This window comes from Thamnophis elegans, chromosome Z, assembly GCF_009769535.1.
Source record: "Thamnophis elegans isolate rThaEle1 chromosome Z, rThaEle1.pri, whole genome shotgun sequence".
NCBI classification, from domain to species: Eukaryota; Metazoa; Chordata; class Lepidosauria; order Squamata; family Colubridae; genus Thamnophis; species Thamnophis elegans.
The window spans coordinates 84,069,888-84,095,700 of NC_045558.1; the positions used below are offsets into that span (position 1 = coordinate 84,069,888).

At 38.2% G+C, this 25,813-nt stretch overlaps 1 protein-coding gene across 1 annotated transcript in view; it reads right to left on the reverse strand.

Annotated features, from left to right (window-relative positions):
* The window catches only part of TECRL (trans-2,3-enoyl-CoA reductase like), a 57,701-nt gene extending 36,961 nt beyond the window's left edge, over positions 1 to 20,740 (reverse strand). The window contains exons 1-6 of the mRNA XM_032238099.1: positions 20,507 to 20,740; positions 18,659 to 18,710; positions 14,852 to 14,896; positions 13,121 to 13,224; positions 6,032 to 6,147; positions 5,683 to 5,788 (exon numbers count right to left, since the gene is read on the reverse strand). Of these exons, the coding sequence (XP_032093990.1) occupies positions 5,683 to 5,788; positions 6,032 to 6,147; positions 13,121 to 13,224; positions 14,852 to 14,896; positions 18,659 to 18,710; positions 20,507 to 20,740 (657 nt within the window). The remainder of the gene's footprint in view (positions 1 to 5,682; positions 5,789 to 6,031; positions 6,148 to 13,120; positions 13,225 to 14,851; positions 14,897 to 18,658; positions 18,711 to 20,506) is intronic.
* Between the last annotated feature and the right edge of the window lie 5,073 nt (positions 20,741 to 25,813).

Genomic DNA, 25,813 nt, shown 5'->3' on the forward strand with positions numbered 1-25,813 from the left:
TCTCCTCCGCGTGGTTGCCAGTCAACACTGACCGGCCGATGGAACTCGGAGGAGGCCTAATCTATGGGATCTGATTGGTCGAGAGGAGGTAATTGGCAGTAGGCGGTCTCTCAAGTACCCAGATCCACTACCATGAAGGGCTTTGTAGGTGACAAGTAGCACCTTGAAGCGTACCCAGAGATCGACAGGTAGCCAGTGCAGCTCGCGGAGGATAGGTGTTATGTGGGTGAAATGAGGTGCACCCACGATCGCTCGCGCGGCCGCATTCTGAACTAGCTGAAGTCGCCGGATACTCTTCAAGGGCAGCCCCATGTAGAGCACATTGCAGTACTCCAGCCTAGAGGTCACAAGGGCACGAGTGACTGTTGTGAGAGCCTCCCGGTTCAGGTAGGGGCGCAACTGGTGTACCAGGCGAACCTGGGTAAATGCCCCCCTGGTCACAGCTGACAAATGGTGTTCAAAAGTCAGCTGTGGGTCCAGGAGGACTCCCAAGTTGCAGACCCTGTCTGAGGGGCGTAGTATTTGACCCCCCCAGCCTGAGAGATGGAACACTTGGCAAATTAGTGGGAGGGAAGCACAACAGCCACTCGGTCTTATCTGGATTGAGCACAAGCTTGTTAACCCTCATCCAGTCTCTAACAGCCTCAAGGCCCTGGCTCATCACGTCCACCGCTTCATTGAGTTGGCACGGGGCGGACAGATACAACTGTGTATCGTCCGCATACTGGTGGTATTTTATCCCGTGCCGCCGAATGATCTCGCCCAGCGGTTTCATGTAGATATTAAAAAGTAGGGGGGACAGGACCGAACCCTGCGGCACCCCATATGTTAGGGGCCTAGGGGTCGATCTCTGCCCTCCACCTAACACCGACTGCGACCTGTCCGAGAGGTAAGAGGAGAACCACCGTAAAACAGTGCCTCCCACCCCCACCTCCCGCAGTCGTCGCAGAAGGATACCATGGTCGATGGTATCGAAAGCCGCTGAGAGGTCAAGGAGTACCAGGATGGAGGCATGGCCTCCATCCCTGGCTCTCCAGAGATCATCGGTCAATGCGACCAAAGCGGTTTCTGTGCTGCAGCCAGGCCTGAAGCCAGACTGGAATGGATCAAGATAGTTAGCTTCCTCCAAGGACCGTTGGAGCTGAAAGGCCACCACCTTCTCAACAATCTTCCCCACAAAGGGGAGGTTGGAGACTGGACGATAGTTGTTTAGTACAGCTGGATCCAAAGATGGTTTCTTCAGGAGGGGTCTCACCACCGCCGCTTTAAGAGTGGGGGGAAAGACCCCTCCCGGAGGGAAGCGGTAACAACTGCCTGGATCCAGCCCCGTGTCACCTCCCTGCTGTTAACAACCAGCCAGGTGGGGCATGGGTCCAGTACACATGTGGAGGCACTTACAGCTCTCATGGCCTTGTCCACGTCCTCAGGGGCAACAGCCTGAAACTCAACCCAGCGATGGCCTACCAGATTATCCCTTAGTGCCTCGGCTGGTTCTGCAGAGTTGGAGTCCAAGTCCGACCGAAACCGAGCAACTTTGTCCACGAGAAACTGGACGTAATCCTCAGCCCGGCCCTGCAAAGGATCCTCCGTATCCCTCCTATTTAGGAGGAAACGGGTTATCCTGAACAGGGCGGCTGGGTGAGACTCGGCGGAAGCAATCAGAATGGCAATGTAAGTTCTTTTAGACGTCCTGATTGCCCGGATGTATTCTCTGATGCAAGATGTTAAAAGTGCTCGGTTCGATTTGGATTTATTGGATCTCCATTGGTGCTCTAGGCGTCTCTTCCGGCGTTTCCTCTCCCGGAGTTCCTCAGTAAACCAAGGAGCCCTCCTGGATCCACTGCCTCGGAGCGGCCGTAGAGGCGCAATCCGGTTAAGAGACTCCGTCGCTGCCGAGTTCCAAGCAGCAACCAGAGTCTCCGCCGGACTGCGGGCGAGGGTATCAGGAATAACCCCAAGCTCCGTCTGGAACCTCAGAGGGTCCATAAGTCGCCTGGGGCGGAACCATCTGGTCGGTTCCTCCTCCCTACAGTGGGGGTGTGGTCTCCGAAAGTCAAGCCTCAGTAGGTAGTGGTCTGACCACGACAGGGGTACGATCTCACTACCCCTCAGACCAAGATCACAAGTCCACTGCTCCGAAAGAAATACGAGGTCGAGCATGTGACCCGCCGAGTGGGTTGGGCCCCGAATTACTTGGGTCAAGCCCATGGCTGTCATGGAAGCCATGAACTCCTGCGCTCCCTCAGTGTTCACCGAGCGAAGGCAAATTGAAATCCCCCAGTAACAATGCTCTTACTTAGCAACTAAAATTTTGGGCTCAATTGTGGTCATAAGTTCCCTTCCTTCCTTCCTTTTTTCCTTCCTTCCTTCTTTCTGTCTCTCTCTCTTTCCCTTTTTCTTTCTTTCTTTCTAGCTTTCTTTCTTTCATCTCTCTCTCTCCCACTTTCTCTTTCTTTTCTTTCATTCATTATTTTTTCCTTCCATCCTTCCTTCCTTTTTGTCTCTCTCTCTCCCTTTCTTTCTTTTTCCTTCTTTCTCTCTCTCTCTCTTTCTGTCTCTCTCTCTCTCTTTCTCTTTGTGGCTCTTTATCTCTCTCCCTCTCTCTCTGTTTCTCTCTGTCATTCTCTCTGTGTGTCTGTATGTCTCTTTCTCTGTATCTCTGTCTCTCTCTCCTCACCCATCTCTGTCACTCTCTCTTTCTCTCTGTATCTGTCTGTCTCTCACTCACTCTCTCTGTGTGTCTCTGTCTCTGACTCTGTCTCTCTCTGTCTCTCTGTGTGTGTCTCTGTCTCTCTCTCCTCCCTTCCTCCAAAATATATGGTTAAAAGTACCTGGCATCTGTGTTTTTCCTTGGGGAGCCCCGCAGAACATCCCAAGACCGATGCCACCACATCTGCCCTCTTGAGGAACAGGCCCTCTTTGGCAGGTCCTCTTCAGAAGTATGAGGGCCCCCTAGTCCCCCTTGTGTTCCTCATTTTCCCGCCCCCACAGATGGGCTCCAGAGTCATCGCTGGCTGTGCAGAGCCTCACCATGGAAAACATAGGCATGTGCACACCACGCACAATTACAACCTCTGAGACTCTTGGAGGGAAGCCTCTGCACAAGCCCATGTGAGTGAGAACAAGTTCCCGCTGTTACAAAGGCTCTGGGACGGAATCTTCACTGAGGGACAGTAAAGCCCCATCCGCCAGAGGCAGCAGGACCAAAGCCCCTCTCCCAACTGGCCCTTCCTCCTTCTGAGGGTGAGGGACCTGGCTGCCCCACTGACTCTGGCTTCCCTCTGAGAGTCTCCGGGACTGTAATTGTGTGGGGTGTGCATGTGCCTATGTTTTCCATGGCGTAGAGCCGCGGTGAGGCTCTGTGCAGTTGACAATGACTCCGGAGCCCATCTGTGGGGGTGGGAAGACAAGGAATGTGAGGGGGACCAGGGCAGATGTGTTGGCATTGGTCTTGGGATGTTCTGCGGAGCCCCCCCAGGTAAAAATGCCACAGCCAGGTACTTTTAAGCGGGGATAGCTTTTTAAACAGATGGCTATCAAAGAGAAAAGGGCAGCGCACGCCACGTGGCTTGTCCAACAACCAAAGAAGGAACAGGAGGTGGGGATTCGGCTGCTGCACAAGCCCATGGGCACGCATTGCTCTCTTCTCTGACAGCCACTGCGCTAGACAGCAGGAACATGTATTCTGTTGCTTTCTTCTATGAGTGATGTATTGCCAATATCTTAAGAAACCCCAAAGACAAAATCCAGCTAGAAAACCAAGGAGTCTACGAAATACCATGCAAAATCTGCCCTGCAACATACATAGGACAAACTAATAGGAGAATAAATGCACGCATCGCAGAACACAGGAACGCAATTAAAAAAAAAAACTTCCTCCCTTTTCCTTTTCCTTAAAGCTACAGGACATGAAATTAATTTTGAAGGAACCAGGTTAATCTCTAAAACTGAACACTTCAACAAGAGAATAATTATGGAAGCTATTGAAATGAGAAACACCCCCACAACATGAATAAAAGTGACGATACCTCCTGCCTACCAGACATCTGGAAACCAGCCCTAGTCAACAAACGAACCCCACCCACCACCCAGGCTGTTACAACACAAAACAACAATGAACCCACAGCCAGCATCAATCTACCAATCATGATACAGCCATACACCCAATCAATCCACTTAGTGAAACAAAGCCAGCACTCCACACATGGCCACCAAGATTTATAGAAAGACTATATATGTTTTCTGAGGTTTTCGCGGGTGTTAGTATGTAGGTCTCTAGTTGTTCGGGTTTTCTCCCGCGTAGAATTGGAGATGTCTTGGTGACGTTTCGACGAAGTCACATTCGTCATCTTCAGGCTGCTGCTGACTACTTCAGGTTTGGTGTTTCCACTCATACATACATATATGTATATGTATATGTATATGTATATGTATATGTATATGTATATGTATATGTATATGTATATGTATATGTATATGTATATGTATATGTATATGTATATGTATATGTATATGTATGCATACATGCATACATGCATACATGCATACATGCATACATGCATACATGCATACATGCATACATACATACATACATACATACATATATATATATATATATGCCTGTCTGTCCAAATATCCGTGTGTGTGTGTGTGTGTGTGTGTGTGTGTGTATATGTATGTATGTATGTATGTATGTATGTATGTTGTATTTGTGCTGATAAATAAATAAAGGGAGACTGTATGTATGTATGTTATGTATGTATGTATGCATGCATGTATATATAAAACACATATAAAACATGCATGTATGTATGTATGTATACATGCATATATATATATATATATAAAACACACACAATAGAGGTAGTCCTCAACTTACGATCACAATTGAGGACAAGATTTCTGTTATTGGGGCATATTTGTTAAGCGAAATTTGTCCATTTTACAACCTTTCTTGCCTCATTTGTTAAGTGAATCACTGCAGCTGATAAGCTAGTAACCCAGTTGTTAAATGAATCTGGCTTCCCTACTTCTTGTCAAAAGGATGTGAAACAGGATCTCATGATCCTGGGATATAGCAAACATCATAAATATAAACCAATTACCAAACATCTAAATTTTGATCACATGATCATGCGGATGCTGGAAAAGTTATAACTGTGAAAAATGATGATGTCACTTTTTTCAGTGCCATTGTAACTTTGAATGGTCATTAAATGAACTGTTGTACACTGCCTGCATTTATGTTCTCAGGGTAATTTGCTGACTTCCACCTATCATTCTCTCTTAGTCTAGCAATAGCCATAGCACTTATATACCACTTTATAGTGCTTTACAGCCCTCTCTGAGCGATTTTACAGAGTCCCCAACAATCTACTCCAACAATCTGGGTCCTCATTTTACCCACCTCGGAAGGATGGAAGGCTGAGTCAACCTTGAGCCTGATGGGATCTGAACTGCCAAATTGCAGGCAGCCGATAGTCAGCAGAAGTGTCATGCAGTACAGCACTCTAACCACTGCACCATTGAGGCTCTTCAGACTAAATTGGAGGGGTTGTTGTGATGAAAATTTAATGCAACATATGAATAACTTAGAAAGCAGGACAAAAATGCATCAACAGACAAATAATAACTTTTTAATGCTTATTCATTGCTATAGTATATTTTGTGAATGTTAATCACCTTGATCATATTTTTCAGTGGTGTATGTCCTTCTGAAATCTTGTGCACAAAGAGAGTTTCCAGAAGAAGCCTGATATAATGTAAACAGTGACAGATGCAGGCCAAACTGCAGAAATAATCAAGAATAAGAAATAAACATTTTTTTTAATCGGATGCTATTGTAATCTCAAATTTAATTTATTGTAGTTCAAATCTAATCTATCATAGCAAAGAATCAAAACAACTTGCTATGATCCATTTGCTTAGTAGCCTATTCTCTTTGTCTCTCTCTCTCTCTCTGTGGATTTGTGCCAAGCACACATTTTTGTGTCTATATAAATAAATCTTAAATACAGGCACTCTTACTTACTGAACCACAGGATGCCGTAAACATCTTGCACTTTCTTTTGCATCGTAAACAGTTGAGAAGCGAAAATAAAACAGCAGATAGATTAGAAGAGGACCTGTATATTCAGTTAGAAAAACCTGAAAAAAACAAAAAACAAAAAGGAACAGAGAAAAATTGGTTAATACAATGAGAACAGTAAAATAAGGACTATATTCCTGAGAAATGTTTTATAGCTCTTTCAGCAAAAGCCAAAAGGTCATGACTTACCACACTCCTTGCTCTAGTCCTTGAAACATTACAGAGTAGGCCAATCTAAATTTGCTCTTTCATTGTAGCCAGGGTCCGCTTTGTCCCAAGCATTAGGCCAACAAATGTATTAACAGCTCACTATGGGATAAATTAAAGTGCAAGGATTGATGGAGCAATTCACCTATTGTCATCCTCAAAGTCAGCTGTTGACTTTGATAATAAATTTACCTTGAATTCCTAAATATGTCAAAAAGCCTCTATACAATATAGACTCTCTAATGGGGATATACATAAATCCCTCTCCTCTGAGAACTTTTTAGTAGATGCAGTGTAGGAGTTGTGGTCTCTATTCAATTGTTGATTTAGATTCCTTGGTTGAAAACAATTTGTCCTATGATGCAGCATTTCACCCAGTCAGAATTTACAGACACAAGAGCTTAGTAGGTATAATCAAAACACTATTTTATTTTTTTTAAATGCAATTGTAATAATATCAATAGAAATTGATATTCACTTCAAATATTCTGTTTGAATCAATGAGGCAGAGTTACAATCATATAACAAGTTGTTGTTAAGAATAAAAATTTGGGCTTTAGAGAAAAGGATATCAATTGCTCTTCCATGGAACAGTTATGTTCCACAAAAGCTCTGCCATATCAGAGAGACACAAGCAAATGTCAGAAAGTAGTATATAGCTATGTAGCCAGATGTCCACCTATGTAGCCATTATCACCAGGGACAGTCAGTCTCCATTTCTACCAGCAACATGTGCCATTGTTAATCAGGTTGCTCCAGCCTGTCTCTGTTATGCACAAAACAGGCATTTGAGATTTTAAAGTAAGCATTGTCTCAAGCTCATGTTAAGGGACTTCCCAACCTTGAGAAATCTTTCTTGACTCAAGAAAAGGGAAGTGGCAACAGCCCATAGCTTATCTGTCAAAACAACTTGATCCAGTAGCAAAGGGGTGGCCACATTGCCTTAAAATCCTTGCTGCCACTGCTCTTCTGATCGAGGAAGATAATAAGTTGACTTTTGGGCAGCAACTACTATATTTACTAGTCATGCAATTCATGGAGTATTAGAAACAAAGAGTACTAGTGCTCAAGTGGCAGAGTTGTGGGCTTTAATACGAGCACTAGAAAGGGCACAGAATGAAAGTATAAATATTTTGATTGATTCTAAATATATATTCCTCACATTACATGTCCATGCTGCGGTTTATAGAGAGAAAGGACTTTTAACAGCAGAGGAAATGAAGAGCAACTAGTATGCTTGCCCGGGGGGAATTACAGATCCCATATCTGTATGGGGGATCTGCACAATTTCCAAGCTGGATGCAGAAAAGGGAAGAGCAGCTGACAGAGAAGCAATGCTGTCAGCAACCTGAGATGATCAGAGCTACCCTGACATGACAGCTTATGTAGCATTGGAAATGCCAAGGGGACTGTCCCCCAGATATTCTAAAGCAGAGGAACTCCAGGCAACTGTAGATTTGAAGGGACATAAGCAGGGAAAATGGTATATATTCCCAGATAGAAGAATTTCTGTACCAGAAAAATTAGCCTGGCCAGTAGTAAAAGACTCTCATTCAACAACTCACACGGGCAAGAGTGCATTAGCAGAAGCCTTTCAGCATATCATGTACATCAATCACCTTCACTCACAATGTGCCCATGCAACTGAGAGATGTAATACATGTGTTCAAGTTAATCCAAGACAAGGACCTAGTCTTCCACCAGGAAGTCAGCCCAAGGGATATTACCCTATGGATTCATTAGTTATTGATTTCACAGACCTGCCCAAGTGTGGGCTATATAAGGCAATGCTAGTCATAGTGTGCAATTATACTGGGTGACCAGAATGTTTTCCCACCAAGACAAAACAGCAGCTCTTGCCTTTTTCCTTTTATATTTTTACATTTTCATCATGGCAGACAAGAACAGAGTTGAAATCCACTGTGAAACAGCTGGAAAAGGTATATGGGTCAGAGGGAGGGGGAGGAATTCAAAATTAATGTAATTTGTAAGTAATTGTATTATTGTAAGTAACGTGTGTGTGTGTGTGTGTGTGTGTGTGTGTGTGTGTGTGTGTGTCCAAAAGCCCTGCCGCTGTGTCCGACATAGGGCGGCTTTTGCCCGCTTGCCTCACCAGCCATAAACCTCACTGCACATCACTGTTCGCTATATATATATATATCTTGCTTTTTCTTATTGATGCTATATATCACTAACTTGAACTGATTATGTTATGCCAAATGTCATAATCTAAGATACTATATTAGGTAAGACTCAATTGTAGCTAAAAATAGAGTCTTAAAGGGGGGGAATGAGGCAGGACATAAAGTGAATCAGGATATAAAAGTAAGACATGACAGAAAGAAGGAATAAAGACCTGCTTTTGAGACTTGTACCAGAGCAGGAAATGTTAAAAGCCAAAACCGCAAGTTCAGCTACAGTTCACAAGCTAGCCACAAGAACTTTCTGGAACAAGTTAAGCAAGATATATAGTAACAGGAACAACAAACCCATCAGTACTAATATGTTATATTCTCGTGTTCTGTTGCTTTTGAAAAATATATAAAGGCTGTCTTTTCTATAAGTTGTTGTTCAGATGTTCAAATGGCTGTCTTGCCTTAATTTGCTCTGAACCTGGTACCAATAAAGCCACTTCTTTTGATTTCGATATCTGAGGCCCTTAATTTCCTGCAACAAAATGGTGGACACTTAGATCCTTGTCATAGTTACTTATTGCTTTTATGTTTTCAGAAAAAAAAATATCTGCATCCTATATTATTTAATACTCTTGACTTGGTTTCCTAAGTTGAAAGTATTGAAGCAGGTTGAATTTTCACAAAAGAGGTCAAATCCATTTGATACAAAATGTACTGAATGTTAAGTATGCTTCTATATATCATCTATTTATACATGACTGAAAGATAGAAGAGGGACAGGAATGTGACGCTTGATTCCATGAATACCAGAGTTAATATTCAGTTCAGACCACGAAGTTCAAATGGTTGGCTGATTCATTCAAATTCATCATACAGTGATGGTAATGACTCAGCATTTTTAGTTGGCAGTAAAAAACAAATTGGGGATCAATGCCTTTTGTATTTTTAGAACTGGGGAAAGTTTTGTATGCTGGGTGAAACTAGACACCTAATGCACCTTTCTTTAACAAATGAATTGAACTACTGAAAGCTTAGCAAAAGATCTTTTGGCTGTGACATCTGGTTTAATGTTTACACTGTCTTGTTTTTTCTCCATGTTCAACTTTTCAAAACATTCTTCCTAAGAAAATATTGTAAAATCTGAAGTTTGATTCCAACTTTTGTGTCATTATAATTGATCTTATTTTTTTTTAAAGGTATTTCATCTAGAATGAGGTTACTGTTAGTGGTAATTTGGTTTTAAACTTGATAACCTATAAAAAATAAAAGCCACTTGTTGGTGACCTAGTTGGAATGATTCTGTAAAGAAATAGGATTATTTTTGAATGTCTTTCTCATCTTGTCATATGATATTATATACATATAGATATTATTTATATCTCAAACTTAGAAAACCACCATCATCCTTACAAAAGGACTGATCAGTTTGCAAGTAAAATATGAAACAAAATCTACATATAAATATATCAGAGGCTGAGCTAGATAAAATTCAAGTTCAAAATAAGGGGAGGACTTCAAGATGATAACTATATATACAACTGCCTAAAATGTAAAAAACAACAACCCAGGTTCAAATCCCAGTAAGCGTATGGCTAGCTGATGAGAACTAAATAGCTTGAAATAGATATATACTAGTCTCTATTTATTTATCAGCACAGATTGTGTGTGTGTGTGTGTGTACATTTGTACATTTTCACGGGTACAAATATATAGGTCTTGGCATGTTCAGGTTACATGGGAAAAGACCCGAATACGCCAAGACCCCTATATGTATATGTAGATACATACATACATACATACATACATACATACATACATACATACACACACACACAAATACACACACAAACACACATATATATACACACACATACATACATGCATACATACATACATACATACACACACTCACACACACATGTTGGCAAGCCAATAGAATTTCACAAATTAATAATTTTTGTGGACATTAAAAAGATTAATTCAATCCTCCAATAAGCTGCATATTCACTTGGTATCACCTAACATGTCAGTAGCCTAACTTTGAATCCATTTATTCATACAGGTATGTGCCGTTTAACACAATGCTGTGTTCTTATTTTATGAAATCAAAGTCCATGCCTAATCTCATCTGTGGATTTTTTGAGAATTATCAAGGAAGTCTGTTCACCTTTCAAAACTTACAAAACTTAGCATTTTGAAAATACTTTGACATGTTTGGGGTTTTGCCTTTTATTTTGATAAATATGTATGTAATATACACATTTATAAGATGATTATTCTTCTCTTTGATTCCATTCATATTTTGTCATTTATTTTAAAGCTGGTTTCTTTAGTAGTTATATAACCATTTGCCCATCAAATATTATTTTGTTATAAGGTATTCAGTAACCACAAGAAAGGTCAGGACATTTCAGATTGAGAGGTTGAAAAAAAGATGTCTCAAAGATGCTTTATCAAAAGGAAAAGCTCCTTGGATAAGAAATAAAATGTCTTCCTCAAAGAAAAAACAATCCAGTTGCCTTTTCAGACAACTATGACCTGGATGACTGAGAATTTCTACAGACATTGAAGAATATATATATATATATATATATATTTTCTGAGGTTTTCGCGGGTGTTCGGGTTTTCTCCTGCGTAGAATTGTTCCTTTTAACTGCTATATATATATATATATATATATATATATATATATATATATATATATATATATATATATATATATATATATATATATATATAAAAATAACACAAAGGCAACAGTAAAAATATTGGGTTTCTGTCGTGATGGACTCTTGTGACGAGCCGATTGACAGATGATGGAAGCAGTTAGCTTCCTCCCATAATTGGGGCTTACCAGGGGTTGTAAAAAATCTAATAGATACCTTTCACCCTGGCTTCGCTGATAACGGATAAGAGCCTGTGGCCTAATAGCTAAGATTTCTGCCTAGTATGTAATATAGCCCAGGTTCAAAGCCCAGTAAGGGTATGGCTAGCTGATGAGAGCTAAATAGCTTGAAATAGATCTATACTAGTCTCCCTTTATTTATTTATCAGCACAAATAAACACACACACACACACACACACACATATATATTGTATTAGTGCTGATAAATAAATAAAGGGAGACAGCACAAATACAACGCAAATGTAAAAAGGCAACAGTAAAATATTGGGCTTTCTGTCTGGATGGTCTCTTGTGACGAGCCGATGGACAGAGAATGGAAGCAGTTAGCTTCCTCCCATAATTGGGGCGTACCAGGGGTTGTGACACTAAATATGTGTGTGTGTGTGTGTGTGTGTGTATTAAGTGTTACAACCCTTGGTATGCCCAAATATGGGAGGAAGCCCACAGCTTCCACTCTCTGTCCATCGGCTTGTCACAAGAGACCATCCAGACAGAAACCCAATATTTTTACTGTTGCCTTTGTTACATTTGTGTTGTATTTGTGCTGATAAATAAATAAAGGGAGACTAGTATAAATCTATTTCAAGCTATTTAGCTCTCATCAGCTAGCCATACCCTTACTGGAATTAGCATACAGGTTCTAATCCAAGCTATTTAGTTCTCATACAAATACAACATTATTGTCCTTACTTTATTTATTTATCAGCATAAATATAACACACACACACACACACACACACACACACACACACACACATATATATATATATATATATATATATATATATATTATATACCATGATTGAAATAATGTATCTGTAATGTAAATGCTCAAGTGAAATGCGATTGGATGCTGTTGCTTTAATCAGCCATAAGAGGGAGTAGGAACTACTACTGTTTGTTCTTGGTTGTTCCTGTATGTTCTCCATGCTTGTTATTGGAGTTGAATACTGTATATTGGATGGTGGCTACTCTGTATGTTAGTTACCTGTCTACATGGTGAATCGTGAGTTGAGCATCTGTAAACCAACGTGTTGTATCATAGACTGTGTATATAATTCAGGACTACTTATCGCTTGTTTTGGAGAATGTTTATCCTACTTTATTTTTGCTAACACAAATAAAGTTATCCTTGTTTAAACTTCGTTGGCTGTGATTGATAGCGTGACTATTCAGCGGCACATTCCTTGCTACCTTCTGCAACTCAACTCTAGTCTCCAGAAGGAGATATACTTAACAGTAGGGAGACTATTTAAGCTTAAATAATGATACCAGTTAAGGAGAATCTGCCCCTCAATTAGTTTTCTAAGGACATTGTTTTTTCCATATTCCTTGGATTTAGGGTCTAAACTAAGAACTGGATTGAGTAGGCATATAACCAAAGTAGGAAGTATATAAGTGTATAACCAAACAAGCAAGTAAATAAATTGTTTATCTAAGTAAAATTAAACAATCAGTTAAATTCTGTTCTGCTCTGCTGTACTCTGCTCTGCTCTGCTCTGCTCTGCTCTGCTCTACTGTTCTTTGAGCCTTAGGCTCAAAGTCAGCTTGGTGACTTTAGCTCTTGGAAGGAGACAATGGCAAGCCATTTCTTGGGGGAGGAAGGGGGAGAGAACCTTGCAAAAAAGCAATAGCACCATGTTCAGACTGTCTCAGACTGAATCAGACATTACTGAACAAAAGGAAAACAACAATAGAAGAATCAAACAGCTATGAGCTGTTTTAGCATTGAATTATATGGCTGTGGATATATATAGTTGTACTTCTACAAAAGTTATACTTACTGTTATCCAGCTAACCTGCTGTCCCATGTCTGTGAAATACAGGGTAATAATAGAAGATGCTGCAAGACTCTTTACATTAGCAGAATCTCTTAAATATGGCCCATCTGTTAAAAAAAAAGCAAGAAAAGGAAACAATTACATTTTGAACAATATTTCCCTGTTAACATATATGAGCAGGAAGAAATTCTGCTAAGAAAAGCCTAACAAATGAAATTGCTTTTCTATAGTACCAAATGAAATTGTCAAATAATATATGTACCATCAATCCCTAAATCACTAATGAATGCTAGCATGAGGATATAGTAATTCTGCATCAGGGATAGAGTGTTTACTTGGGTGCTTTTTAATAAGCCACAGTATTTTCTGACTGTGTTTCTCCAGAGTAAAAATGTAACCTGAGCAATAACTTAGTGCAGCAGTTCTTTGTAACTTTAACAGAAGGAAGGATTATTAAAGGAAAGAAGATGGTGGAATTGTAGGGGAAAGTTGGTCAAGCAAAACCACCTATTTTCTTATTAGTTACATACCATCAGACAGGGCATCAAATATCAAGTGTGCTAGGAAGACAAAAGCAACCAGGAAAGTGAGAGATAAAGAAATACACAGAGGAAATTCCTAACTTGTTATCTATATTATCACTGGCCTTTGTTATCAGTAGGCTCAGAGGTGCTATAGAATCAATGCAACTAAGGTCACTCTGGTAACAGTTTCTACCTGGGTAATAACTCTGAGGTACTACTGTAACTCAAATTTTCCTCTTTCTTTTAGTCTCTCTGGACATGTCTTTCCGTGTTACATGCATGGCAAAGAATCTGCTGAACTGTGAATTCCCCATACTGACTTTGCCATCTGTGTAGGTTTTCTCAACTCTTGCTTATCTTATATTTTCTAATACTTTCTGCCTAATGCTTTATTTTCCTAGTTTGACTATAGTTACGGTAGATATAAATACATGTTCTCTCAGGAAGTCTTTTCACATCATTCCCAATTTGCTATTACTAATTTGAGCAAGGAAATTGGACAGAGTAACATATTTCACATTTGCACATACAGGTTAGGAGGAAAGGATCATCATAAACATGGAATATACTTATATAGATCAGTAGGAAGGATATGCATTCTCTTTGTTCAGCCTGGTTTGCATTTATGAAACACTTTGATGAAGAATGAAGAAGTGAATTAAATTCCTTTATATGTTCCTTCACACCTCTTTCATTATCAAAAGTATTTGAGGTTCCTATGGAAAGCCCAAGGGGGCACCTCAACTCTTTTTCAACATTCCAGTTCACCATCCCTCAGTTAAAAGAAGTAGAAAATTGTTTATAAACTCTTGCCAATATTAGTGAAAAACTTATTAACAGAGTATATTGCTAAAAAAAATTCCTGATTCATAGTTAGACAACTGAGTGTGAGGCACGTTTTTGTTCTGGTTGAGAAAAATATAAATATATAGAAAGAAATGTTTAAGAAGGTGCTCTCATATTCTGAAAACTAGAAGACTTCCAAGGTCCCTACCATTCCTGTTATTCTATATTCTATATACAAACATTTCAATGATTCATTTTTTGAAATTGCATTTTCTGTACTGACAAAGCATATATTTATGTACTTAGAGTTTCCAATAGAAAATATGTGTACCTAAATCAATACAATACGTAGTAATGCTGGATGGATTATTTTCCTCAGGGAAAAGAGACTTTAAAATATTTTGAAAGGAAAATGAATACTTACTGCGTTCTAGTCGCAGGCCTATCCGAGATGGGTACCATTGTGGACCTGTTCTCAAATAAATGAAAAATGTACTTTACTCCCAGGCCTTTGTTAATATCAGTCTGAAGTTTAATATTGCTTTCAGCACTATTGCTTTTATAGTATGAGGGGATATTTGAGCAATTAACAAATTATCACTGCTAATTATAGGAAACCATAAATTTAATTTGCTTTGAGGACCAGCTGCTAACTGAATTTTGCTATTTTGATGTTCTTACAAATTGTTGCCAATACTGCACAGAAAATTGAGGTGGAAGCAATGCATGAACTGCTTGATAAGCTTCGTGTTGTGAATAATTTGAACTATGTCAACATATTTAAAACTATTAATCTGAATTAATATAAAGTTATTTGTTTTTATCATGATGAATTACCAAGAAAAAAATCATCCCAATAATTACCAGTTTATTAAGAAATTATATCTTTTTGGTCATGAAAAATTAAGATAAAAATGCATGTCAATATCCAAACGTAATGTTAAGATATGCTTCATCTAAAGTTCTTCAGAATTTTGAATTTCTTACCAAAATTCCATCTTTTATCTCTTATCAAAAGTATTCCAAATCTCAAATTTTGAAAGTTTTCCAAAAGACATGGAGTACAATAATTGTATATATTTGTTGCTCATTTTTCAACTCCTTGCTATTCCATAGAAAGAATACGGTCTCCCACTAGCTCTAGAAAAAGTGCATCAAAAGCTGAAACATTATTGGAATGGTCAATTGCTAGTGGAGAAGTTATAAGGACAGAATGGAAAAAAAAAGCAACATTGTACTTTCACAGTGCAGACCCTACTCCATAAAAAATGGAACTTTGAGAATGAAGACTAATGTGGGTTCTTTTTTTATTTTCTATCGTTTGCCTACTTATTTGTTGTTTTGTTATTGTTATTGTGTAAAGACAGGAGAGGAGGAGGAGAAGGTCAATGTCTGGATTGACAGTAACAAGGGTGGATTTGGAAAACATTTACATCCAGCATATTGGAAATCCAATAATTTTGAATTAAACTTGATTCAGAGTTAAAAAATGCTAGGGTATGTATGTTCTTTTTCTGTATTTTTCTGCAGTTCTTAATGAGAGATAGAGAAAATTAATGACCACATTCATCAGAGATTATTTTTGGGTGAATAAAATTGAATGTTGCTAGAAGTCATATTAATTCAAAATTAATTTGGACCTTGTATTTCATATTATCACAAAACATATGAACTGAAATTTAAATGAGAGATGAAAGGATGTCAGCTCAATCTCCAGAACAGAAGCTATAAAACCATGCTTCATTGTCAGCCAAGACAGACACATTCCCTGCAAGTAAAATTGATCTAGAAATGTCAGAACCTGGTTGTTCTGTCTGGAAATAGCAAAGGTCATAATAAAAGTCCTTTAAGACAGATGAACATCTAGTGTCTGAGAAGACTCAGGAACACTTCTGAATTACTGCAAAACAGATAATGATATCACTTGGCAACTCTGTATTTCTTTGTTACCCAAATTGGAAAATGTTTCTGGAAATGAGCTAAACCATCTGGACAACTTTTCTTTCTGATTTCTTATGCACAAACCGAACAACTTAAGAAAATGAAACAAGCTTGAAGTTCATTAATTTTATTATGGGAAGGCTAGGCTTCAAAATGAACCTCAGAATGAAGTCAGTGACATTGATGAGATGTATTTTACTGACTGAATTGTCTTTTGCCATAGTGAAATTGACTTATATTCATAAGAGATAAATAAATATTAATACAAAGATATTACTAGATTCATATATCAAAGCATAGGAAAATAATTTGGTGATTTATCATTAACAAATGGATTTATTGGCAGCTTTACATTTTGCATTAATATGTAATATGTTTTGTCTAGCTTGGCTTTTATAAGCTATTGCAATTTATCCTCTGTAACATTGAATATGAATCCTGGCCATCGGGATTCTTTTTATTAAGATGAATACATTAATGCTTTTAATCCTAATTGGTAGGTTATTTAATTAAAGCTGGTGCTTATTTGGATCGTCATGACTAAGAATGAAAGGCACAAGTCTTTCTATGTTGAAGCTATCCTGAATTTGAATCTATTGTTATAACATGGAATAAGAAAACAGATTAAGGAATATATTTCCTATGAATAATGAATGCAATTCTTTCTTTGTAAAAAAAAATTGAATTTTTATTATTAATTCAAAGCAGCCGAAGTATGTTAATTTGACATGCTATGGTAGATCATGAGAGAAGCCTACCTAGCCTAGTTATAATTCTTCTTGGTGGCAATAGTTTTTAGGAAGAGGCCCTTTCCAACCCAAGATCTTCCTCTGGAACTGTCAATGATTAAAGATAGTGCTTTGGGAGTTGGATGACCTGTACTCTGAACTCCATGCTATCCAAAACTGCCTTTTCTGTAAGGTCTCACAAACAAATTGCACAACTGAATTTAAAGCAAACCAGGAAATTATTCAATTCATTTGTCTAAGGCAGTGTTTTTCAAATTTGACAAACGTAAGACGTGTGGCCTTCGATTTTCAGACTTTCCTAGGCAGCCATTGCCAAGTTTAAAAACACTGGTCTAAGGGAGGACAGTTAATCAACTAACTTTTAATTAGTTGACAGAAATGTCATATCTATCGTAAAGCTTATTAAAAAAAAAACACCTCAGGGCACTCAGAAAGGATTAATAAAACTGAGAACTGAGTAAAACTGCAAGTGTCTGTTTATAGTCAATCTAGGTGCAAATCTTCTACACCTATACACTGAATTATACCTTCTACAATATCCTTTTTTAAAAAGGAATATTATCAGCACATCATAATTGGTAAAGATCACAGGTGGTATGCTGCCTGTTCGCACCGGTTCGGATGAACTGGTAGTGATGGTGGTGCGAGGCCCACCCACCCATACGTCACCACCCCTTCCACACATGCATGCACTCCCACTACCGAATCAGTAGTGAAGAAAATAGAATACCATTACTGGCATAGATCAAGCAAAGAGTCTTTCCATATATCAGTTCAGGAAATATTAAAAATAAAATTCATGTTTTATGAAAAAAATAATTTGGCTCTTGCTTTTTCTATCTCTGACAAGAGCTTCATTTCAGGTAACAGGGACATGCTGCACTAATAACATGCATAAAGTGTTAGTGAAGGGAGTGATTAACATTTTAACTCTGCAATCTTATGTCATTGGATTCTTCAGTCTCTGCTGATAATCATAATTTCCAATGTTGTAGCCTCAGTAGCTAAGCAGAAAGGGAATGATCATGGACAAGTAATGTGAACAATTTAATCAGGAACAAGATAGAAAAGGAAGGAAGAAGAAATAGAAGTAGATAAGTATCAAAAAATGATAGGTAATGGGAAAACAAAGAGTTCTCCATACTGCAACATTGTTTTGGAGGGAGCTTATTAGCAGAATGAAATATATTCAGCTAGAAATAATATTTGGAGAGGTAAATATATTTAGAATTCAAGTGTTATATTAGCTACAATATTAGAAGAGCAGTTGCACATTGTTTATTTTCAACACTACTGATTAACTCATCTTTACCAACATAATTAAAAGTGTGCAATTCTACCACCACCAAAAGGAAATAATATAACCCGATATCTTTATACTATCCCTTTCTGAAGCATGTTTAATCTGCAAATATTCTACCTATATAGCTTGCTCTGAACTCTCTGATGAATTTAGTCCAAACACATAGTAAGATAGTAATTTAATTTAAAGTAAGGTCTCTAAATTTGATGACTAAATTAAAAAAAAACTAGATGCTTACATATTTTGTGAAACTTATGTTTTACATCAAGAAGTGTTGATGATGGTGGCATCTGAAAAAAAAAAGGGTAAAGATAAAAAATTGTGTTTGTTTGTTTACATATGCATATACTCACATGTATTTCCATATATATGCCTAATAAAATATTGAACATTTAAGGATCCAGAGACAGAAGATGCACAAGATGAGTTCAAAAGTCCATTTAGTTTGGTTTGAGCAGTTTCATATACAGAAGACAAAACCACTTTTAGGGCCTCTTTCTTTTCGTTACAAATATTTGTTAAATATTTGTTAAATATTTGTTAAATATTCTGTTAAAATGGGGTAAATTGATTAGACTGCACCCATTTTATTATTCAGAATGAAGATTTTTTAAACAATGTTTTGATCTGCTCACCAATATAATTCCACTAATATAAAAAGCTATGTTTAAATATGTTTTTTTAAATGTCACAGGTTCCAATCACAATGAATACAGACAAATGCTTAAGACCTGGTGAAATCTAAATGTCCTCAACACAGAAAAATTCTCACTTGATCTTATGTTCAATAATCACTTATTCAGTGATTAAACTCAAATAGTATTTTAATAATCCTTGTTTTCATAAGGTCTTGAGATAAAGGAAAAATAGACAAATAAATAAAGAATTGACATTTAAGACATTACAGCAGCCCCTTATAAGAGCAAATGCATATACATAATATTCATACAGTATTTGTTATGATAATTAAATGTTCTGTGTACAAATAGGTGTTATAATACAGGGCCAAAGTAGATTTAAAACATCTAGACATTAACATAGGAAATGGGCCTTCTGCTACAAAATATATTAGGATGTTTTCTTGAAAGCATTTGGACTATTGATAAGTAGTTTCATTCATTCTTACAACTATATTTAGCAATATCCATCTATCATCTATCTATCTACAGTATATAAATTGTATTATTATACACTACTCTCACTCATGTCTCATAAGTTTCATAAAAAGAAAATGAGCAGTGTTTAAAAATATTATGTCACATAAATTAATTTTTCCATAGAAATTCTCTAGGCCAACCATCCTGTCAATTTCTGCAGACTGGAGATAATAATTCTGTGCCTTATATATTTGTAACTTTAAGGATTTATAACACTTCTGAATATTCTACAATACAGTGCAAATTTACTTTTCTGTATAAAAATATTGCAGCATATTATATGAGATGGTTTTTTGTATAAATAGGGTATGATTTTTCAGAAACTCAGTTCCCAGAAACTCAGTTATAGAGTATGTCAATAATACTGAGCAAATGTCAGAAGAGCAAATGTTAAATAGAATTGGATATAAAATATAAGCACTACATAGCAAAGGAAGTAATATTAAGCAAATATTACTTATTTAAAAGTATTGCTCAAACATTTTAAGTAGTATATGTCAAAATCTAAGGGAAAAATCCATCTCTTGAGAACCAGCGAGCTGCTGCCGATGGTATCCTGTAACCTTTAAATAATGGAAATAAAATAATAAAAACCCTATCTGTAGACATTTGGAGGCTTAACTCTATTTGATTCATAATCCTATTTAAAAATTACAGTGGATCATTAAAGACAATTTTCATGAAAGTAATATTATGGTCTGCCTTATTTAACATAAAATGTTTTTAAAATGGTTGGAATGTAAGTATCACCTATTGGTATTATTTCATTCTGTTAATGAATCAGAAAAATTAGAAATATTTACAATTTCTGAGGAGAAAAATTATTAAATCAGTGCAAAATAAAATCTTTAAGACAGCAAAATATTGTATTTGTTTTAAAAAAACATGTACTCTCCAATGTCTGTTAAAAATACACCTAAAAAACTTACCTTATCCACTACACAGATCTGCTTTTTGCTGTGGGCATCAAGAATCTCCACTTCAACGTAAGTGATTTTTGAATGTCTAAGAACTGGCAGTGGTCTTAGGTGGCCAGCAGTAAGTACAAGCTGGGATAAGTTGAAAAAACTTTTCATGTCATTATGAGGTGCAGGCAATACTGATCCCTGGATGGCAAGATCTTTCTTGTGCTCAAGAGTGCTGGGCTTATGTCTCCTGAACATGACTGCATGAAATACAAGGGCCTGTCATGTCAACACTGGACACCTACAATGGGTGATCTGTTGTCCCTGCATCACTTAAATACAAACACTGGCTGATGAAAGGTCAAGTGGCATTCCATTTAAAGAGCCTGAGTTTATATGGCAGGATTGGAAACAATAGCTTTCTAATCCATTACTATATTTAGCTGCCTATTGTGATATTCTGTACTACTGTTTTTATTTTAAACACAGTGTTTGAAACAACACAGTTTCTTATCTTTCTTTCTAATTATTACAATCATATCCATTTTTTAAAAAAAAAAAAAGTCCGAGAGCTATAAAGGAACCAGAACTGATATGCAGTGGAATAAATTATTATTTATAGAAGCTGGGAATAGAAATCAGTCTTGTTTTAAAAATGCAAGTCAAATGTCACCCACATGGGAGTTGTTTCTTAATACAGAGTAGTCTATACTAAGATTGTAATGCCAATCAAACAGTTAAATACTGCCAAATGTCTGCCACATATTGTCAAGTAACCCACGAAGCTAAAAATATGCTTGTGTAGGTAGATGACATCCCGTTCAATTGCATCATATTGTCATCCGATGCTAAAAGCAAAAACAAAAAACAAAAAACCCCTCCATATTACAGGAGTCAAAGTATACACACACTTTATACAGACAGTCTATTCAAACTTCAGTACAAACTTCATTGTTGCATATCTAGCCTGGGATGACCCAGCATAAAAAATGTAGAAGCAACACTTCCATTTGTTGGCATCAAAGCTGGAATGAATACAGTTTTCAGAGTAGAATGCATTTCTTCTTATGTGCCATATAAAATATCAGGCAGAGGTGGATTGCTACCAGATCAGCCTGAATCGGCCAAACCAATAGTAGCGGCAGTGGGAGGCTCTGCCCAACCACCCGGACGCTTCTGCGCAGAAGCATCACATGTGGGCTGGAGCGCGCCCAAATCAGTAGTAAAAAAATTATCAACCCATCTCTGAAATCAGGGACATACTATATTCTAAATAAATTATGGTTCCATAATTGTATGTTCATATTGAAGATATAGATTTACAACACTTAACAGAAGAAGGGATGAACATTAATATTCTGCATGAATCTGTAATACTTAGAATAATGTACTTACAGTAAGTTTAAGCAGTACGTTTAAATACTGCGTAAATGTTCCCTATCCAACTGAAGCATGCATGGTCTTGATTATGTAGCAATCAGAACTGTTTGTTCTTCTTGATATGAAATAACATTGTTCCAGACAGAAGTGGAGAAGCCAAAGCAAGACAAAAAAGCCAAGGTTGAAGGGCTTCCTTGGGGATGTTGTAGACCTATAACCCTAATGGTAGTAGAGAAAACAGTGAAAGATTAAAAGATAAAAGAGTTAGAAGGCCCTGCCTATTAGGATAGGCCCTGCCAGAGGTGGGTTGCGGTCAGTTCGGGTCGGATCAGGCGAACTGGTAGTAGCGGCGGCGCAAGGCTCCATGTCCGAGCACACGCACATCCATGAGTAAACCAGTAGTAAAAATAATAGAAACCCACCACCGAGCCCTACCTATTCTCTGCAAGTGCAAAGCCACCATATTCCCATTTTATGATGTGGATTTTGTTCAGCAGCAGCAGCACAGCAGCAGTTGAGGATGCAGAGAAGGAAAAGACTGGGAGCGTGTGGGCAGTAGCTGACATCATTCTGGGAGCTGAAGAAAGAAACTGCTGACCAGAGAATATGAAGCAGGCAATTGTGACTTTATAGAGAATAAAGACAGAAGAAAAGGGGACATGCTCATAAACTTTGATCTAGTCATCTGTAAAATCTCTCTGAGATTCCTCTATATTTTTTTTCTAAATTATGTCCATCTAAATATTTTGATAATTTGATCAAAAGGCGATACGTTTTCTCTTTGGTGTATACTCCTAAAGTGTTGCATATTCTATTGAATTATATTTAAAACCGGACTTCCATGAGATTCTAAAATCTAATCTGCATAGGTTCTGCTGTAGAAACTTAGCATCCAACCCTCCTAATATTTTGAGAAATATTAAAAAAAGGCAGAATATTATATTTTCCTAAAGAAGAAACATGTTTCTCTGCCCCCAAGCAGATACCAAACTGATCACCAAATCTTCATTTAGAAATGCAGATTTGGCAATCCATTACTCCCAGCAGCAAGATCTGAACCAAAGGTAGACTTCAACCAAACTTCACTTCAAGACAAACATGAACCCACATGGCCCCATGGGCATCTGGCTACAGCCAATAGAATACAGTTCTTGCACAGGAACAAGAAGCTAAAAGGCAAGGCCCAAGTGAAGGTATAAATAACCCTCACTCTCCACTCCATGTGTTCAGCTGCACCAGGACCAGGGGTGGGTTCCTGTTGGTTCTAACTGGTTTGGTAGAAGCACGGATCTGGCTACCTCCATCCTTCTGCACCCGGCAGCTGTGGCGACGTCATCAGGACGAAGTCCAGGAGTGTCGAGAATCTTTCTGCCTCTCCTGGACTTTGTCTTGATGATGTCGCTGCAGCTTCTGGGCACGGATGGACAGAGGTAGCCCGAATGGCGCTGAGGCAGCCTGGCAGGTGAGCCAGCGAGCAAGTGATGGAGGATCAGGCTGCTTGATCCTTGTTTGCTCACCCACCGGGCTGCCTCGGCGTGGCTCTGGCTACCTCCGTCCTTCCATGCCTGACAGCTGCAGCGACATCATCAAGACGAAGTCCAGCAGAGGCAGAAAAGTTCTTGGCACTCCCGGAGAAGATCATGAAGCTTCTAGGCTTAATTTTATGTTAGGGTTATTAGCATTGTATAAACTTGTTTGAGATGGGTGGCCATAGAAATTGAAAAATAAATAAATAAACATTGGGTTTATATTCCTTTCTCTGATTTGACTCTTTTGGAGTTTCATGTTAAAAATGTCTGCCTTATTCACAAATGGAATTCTAGGCTCCAGCCAGATCTGATTTAAAGCAGGGGTGTCTAACTTTGGAAACTTTAAGATGTTTGGACTTCAACTCCCGGGAATGCTGGTTGAGAAATTCTAGGAGTTGAAGTCCACCAGTTTTAAAATGCCAAGGTTGGACACCCCTGGTTTAAAGTTTTTTTAAAAAAAGGGGTCAGAGGACAGCAGTTCTTTCAAAGATACTTCCCTGTATTATCTGTGCACAATATGAAGAAAATCTCTTTCCCAAGGGAGATTTATACCCTTCTGAGAAGCTGCTTGAAATTCACACAGGAGAAAGTAAGCATTTCTCTTGAGAAAGAGCTTTTCCTCACAATGTGGTGGGACAATAATAAATGGAACAGGATTTCCAGCAGCTACCTTTTGTTTTTTTTCCCACCGCATTTTGATGGGCAGCTGTTTTTTCAACCTCCTCCTCTTGTGAAAGGGAAGAAGTCACCTTGTTTTTAATTTTGTGTGGATCCTGATTGGAATATAGGTAGAGTCCTTGACATACAACTGTTTGTTTAATGACTGTTTGCTTGCACTGAAAATGTATTGGTTTTTATTTAATGCTTTTATTTGCATGTATTGTGGATAGAATATTTTTAATGGTTTTATTTGCATGTACTTTGGGAGATTTGTGTGTTTCTGTAGTGAATTTACTAAAGAAATAAACACAAAATCTCACAAAGCTGCCTTGCACAAACCTGGCCTGCCCATAGAAAAGCAGCCACTTTGAGACACATAAAATTTATAACATTTTTTTGCTTTTCTATGAGCAGGCCAGGTTGGTGCAAGGCAGCTTTGCCAGATTTTGTGTGTTTCTGTGTCATACCTGGTTGTTTAGGTAATTGTGGTTCCTGGTTCTGTGAGCTTCCTGGCACTGTCCTTTATAATTTCCCACAATGCCTTGATGGTTTTTATTCCAGTGGCTTTGTCTTTCCTGTCCTTAAGGTTAGGGGGAAAAACTGGTTTCATCTGCAGTGTTTTGTGGGGGAATTTTTTTTGGGTGTTTTCCTGGCAGTGTGGGTGGGTGTAATGTCCTGTAGTTATCTACACATTAATAATGATCAAGTACTAATAATATTTCCTTATTTTCTTTCATCTTCTTAGATGAAAAACTATATCTTTCCTGTCTGTTGGGGGACATCCTTCCTGAAAAGACTGTACATTTTTGGGTGAAAACAGAGGTTCCTTCTGTTACCCGTAGTGTAGTCCTCAGCTTACAACCACAGTCAAGTCCAATATTGTTTTATTTCTTCTGCAGCTAGTATTATTTAACAGGATGAAGAGGCAACAGAGTATGACTGCTAGGACAGTCATCTTTCCTATGTATGTAGCTGTTTTATTGCGTTGTGTGCTTGTTTCATCCTTAATATAGTAGTGGAAGCAATTAAAGTCTTCCTTTCTGTATCTCTTTGTGCAGGCCATTCATTGGAGCAAGGTGGCCAGTGGGTGACTTCACCTCACAAAAGGACAGTAATCTTCCTTTTCTATTATTTTGTGAGCTTGTTTCATGCTGAGATAGTGCATGCAATTGAAGAGTTCATTTGTGTGTCTCTTCATTGTGCAGGCCATTTATTGGAGCAAGTGTGATGTAGAAGACTGGCTAGGACAGTCATCTTCCTTCTGTAAGTAGCAGTTTTATTATTTTGTGTGCTGGTTTCATCCTAATGCAGTGCATGCAATGAAAGAGTTCATTTCTGTGTCTCTTCTTTGTGCAGGCCATTCATTGGAGTCAGTGATATTGAAGACTGGCAAGGACAATCATCTTCCTTCTGTAAATAGCTCTTTTATCGTTTTGTTTACTTATTTTAATTTTATTTAAGTAGTAAGTACACAAAATAATAATATTCCTTTTTTATATCTTTTTGTAGATCATCCATTGGGGCAAAGAATTCAGTGACATTGTCGTGGCCACTCCCACCTGGCCACATGACTGCCAAGCCACTCCCACCCAGTCACATGACCAGCAAGCCACTCCCACAAAGCAGGCCACACCTACAGAAGATGTTCCAATTTTTTTTGAAATCCATCCCTGACTATGGCCATGTGCTTGATGATTTGGCTTCATTAAACCATCTTTCCAATCAGGCTCCATGTTTCCAATGTCTTTCTCCCCACTTGGAA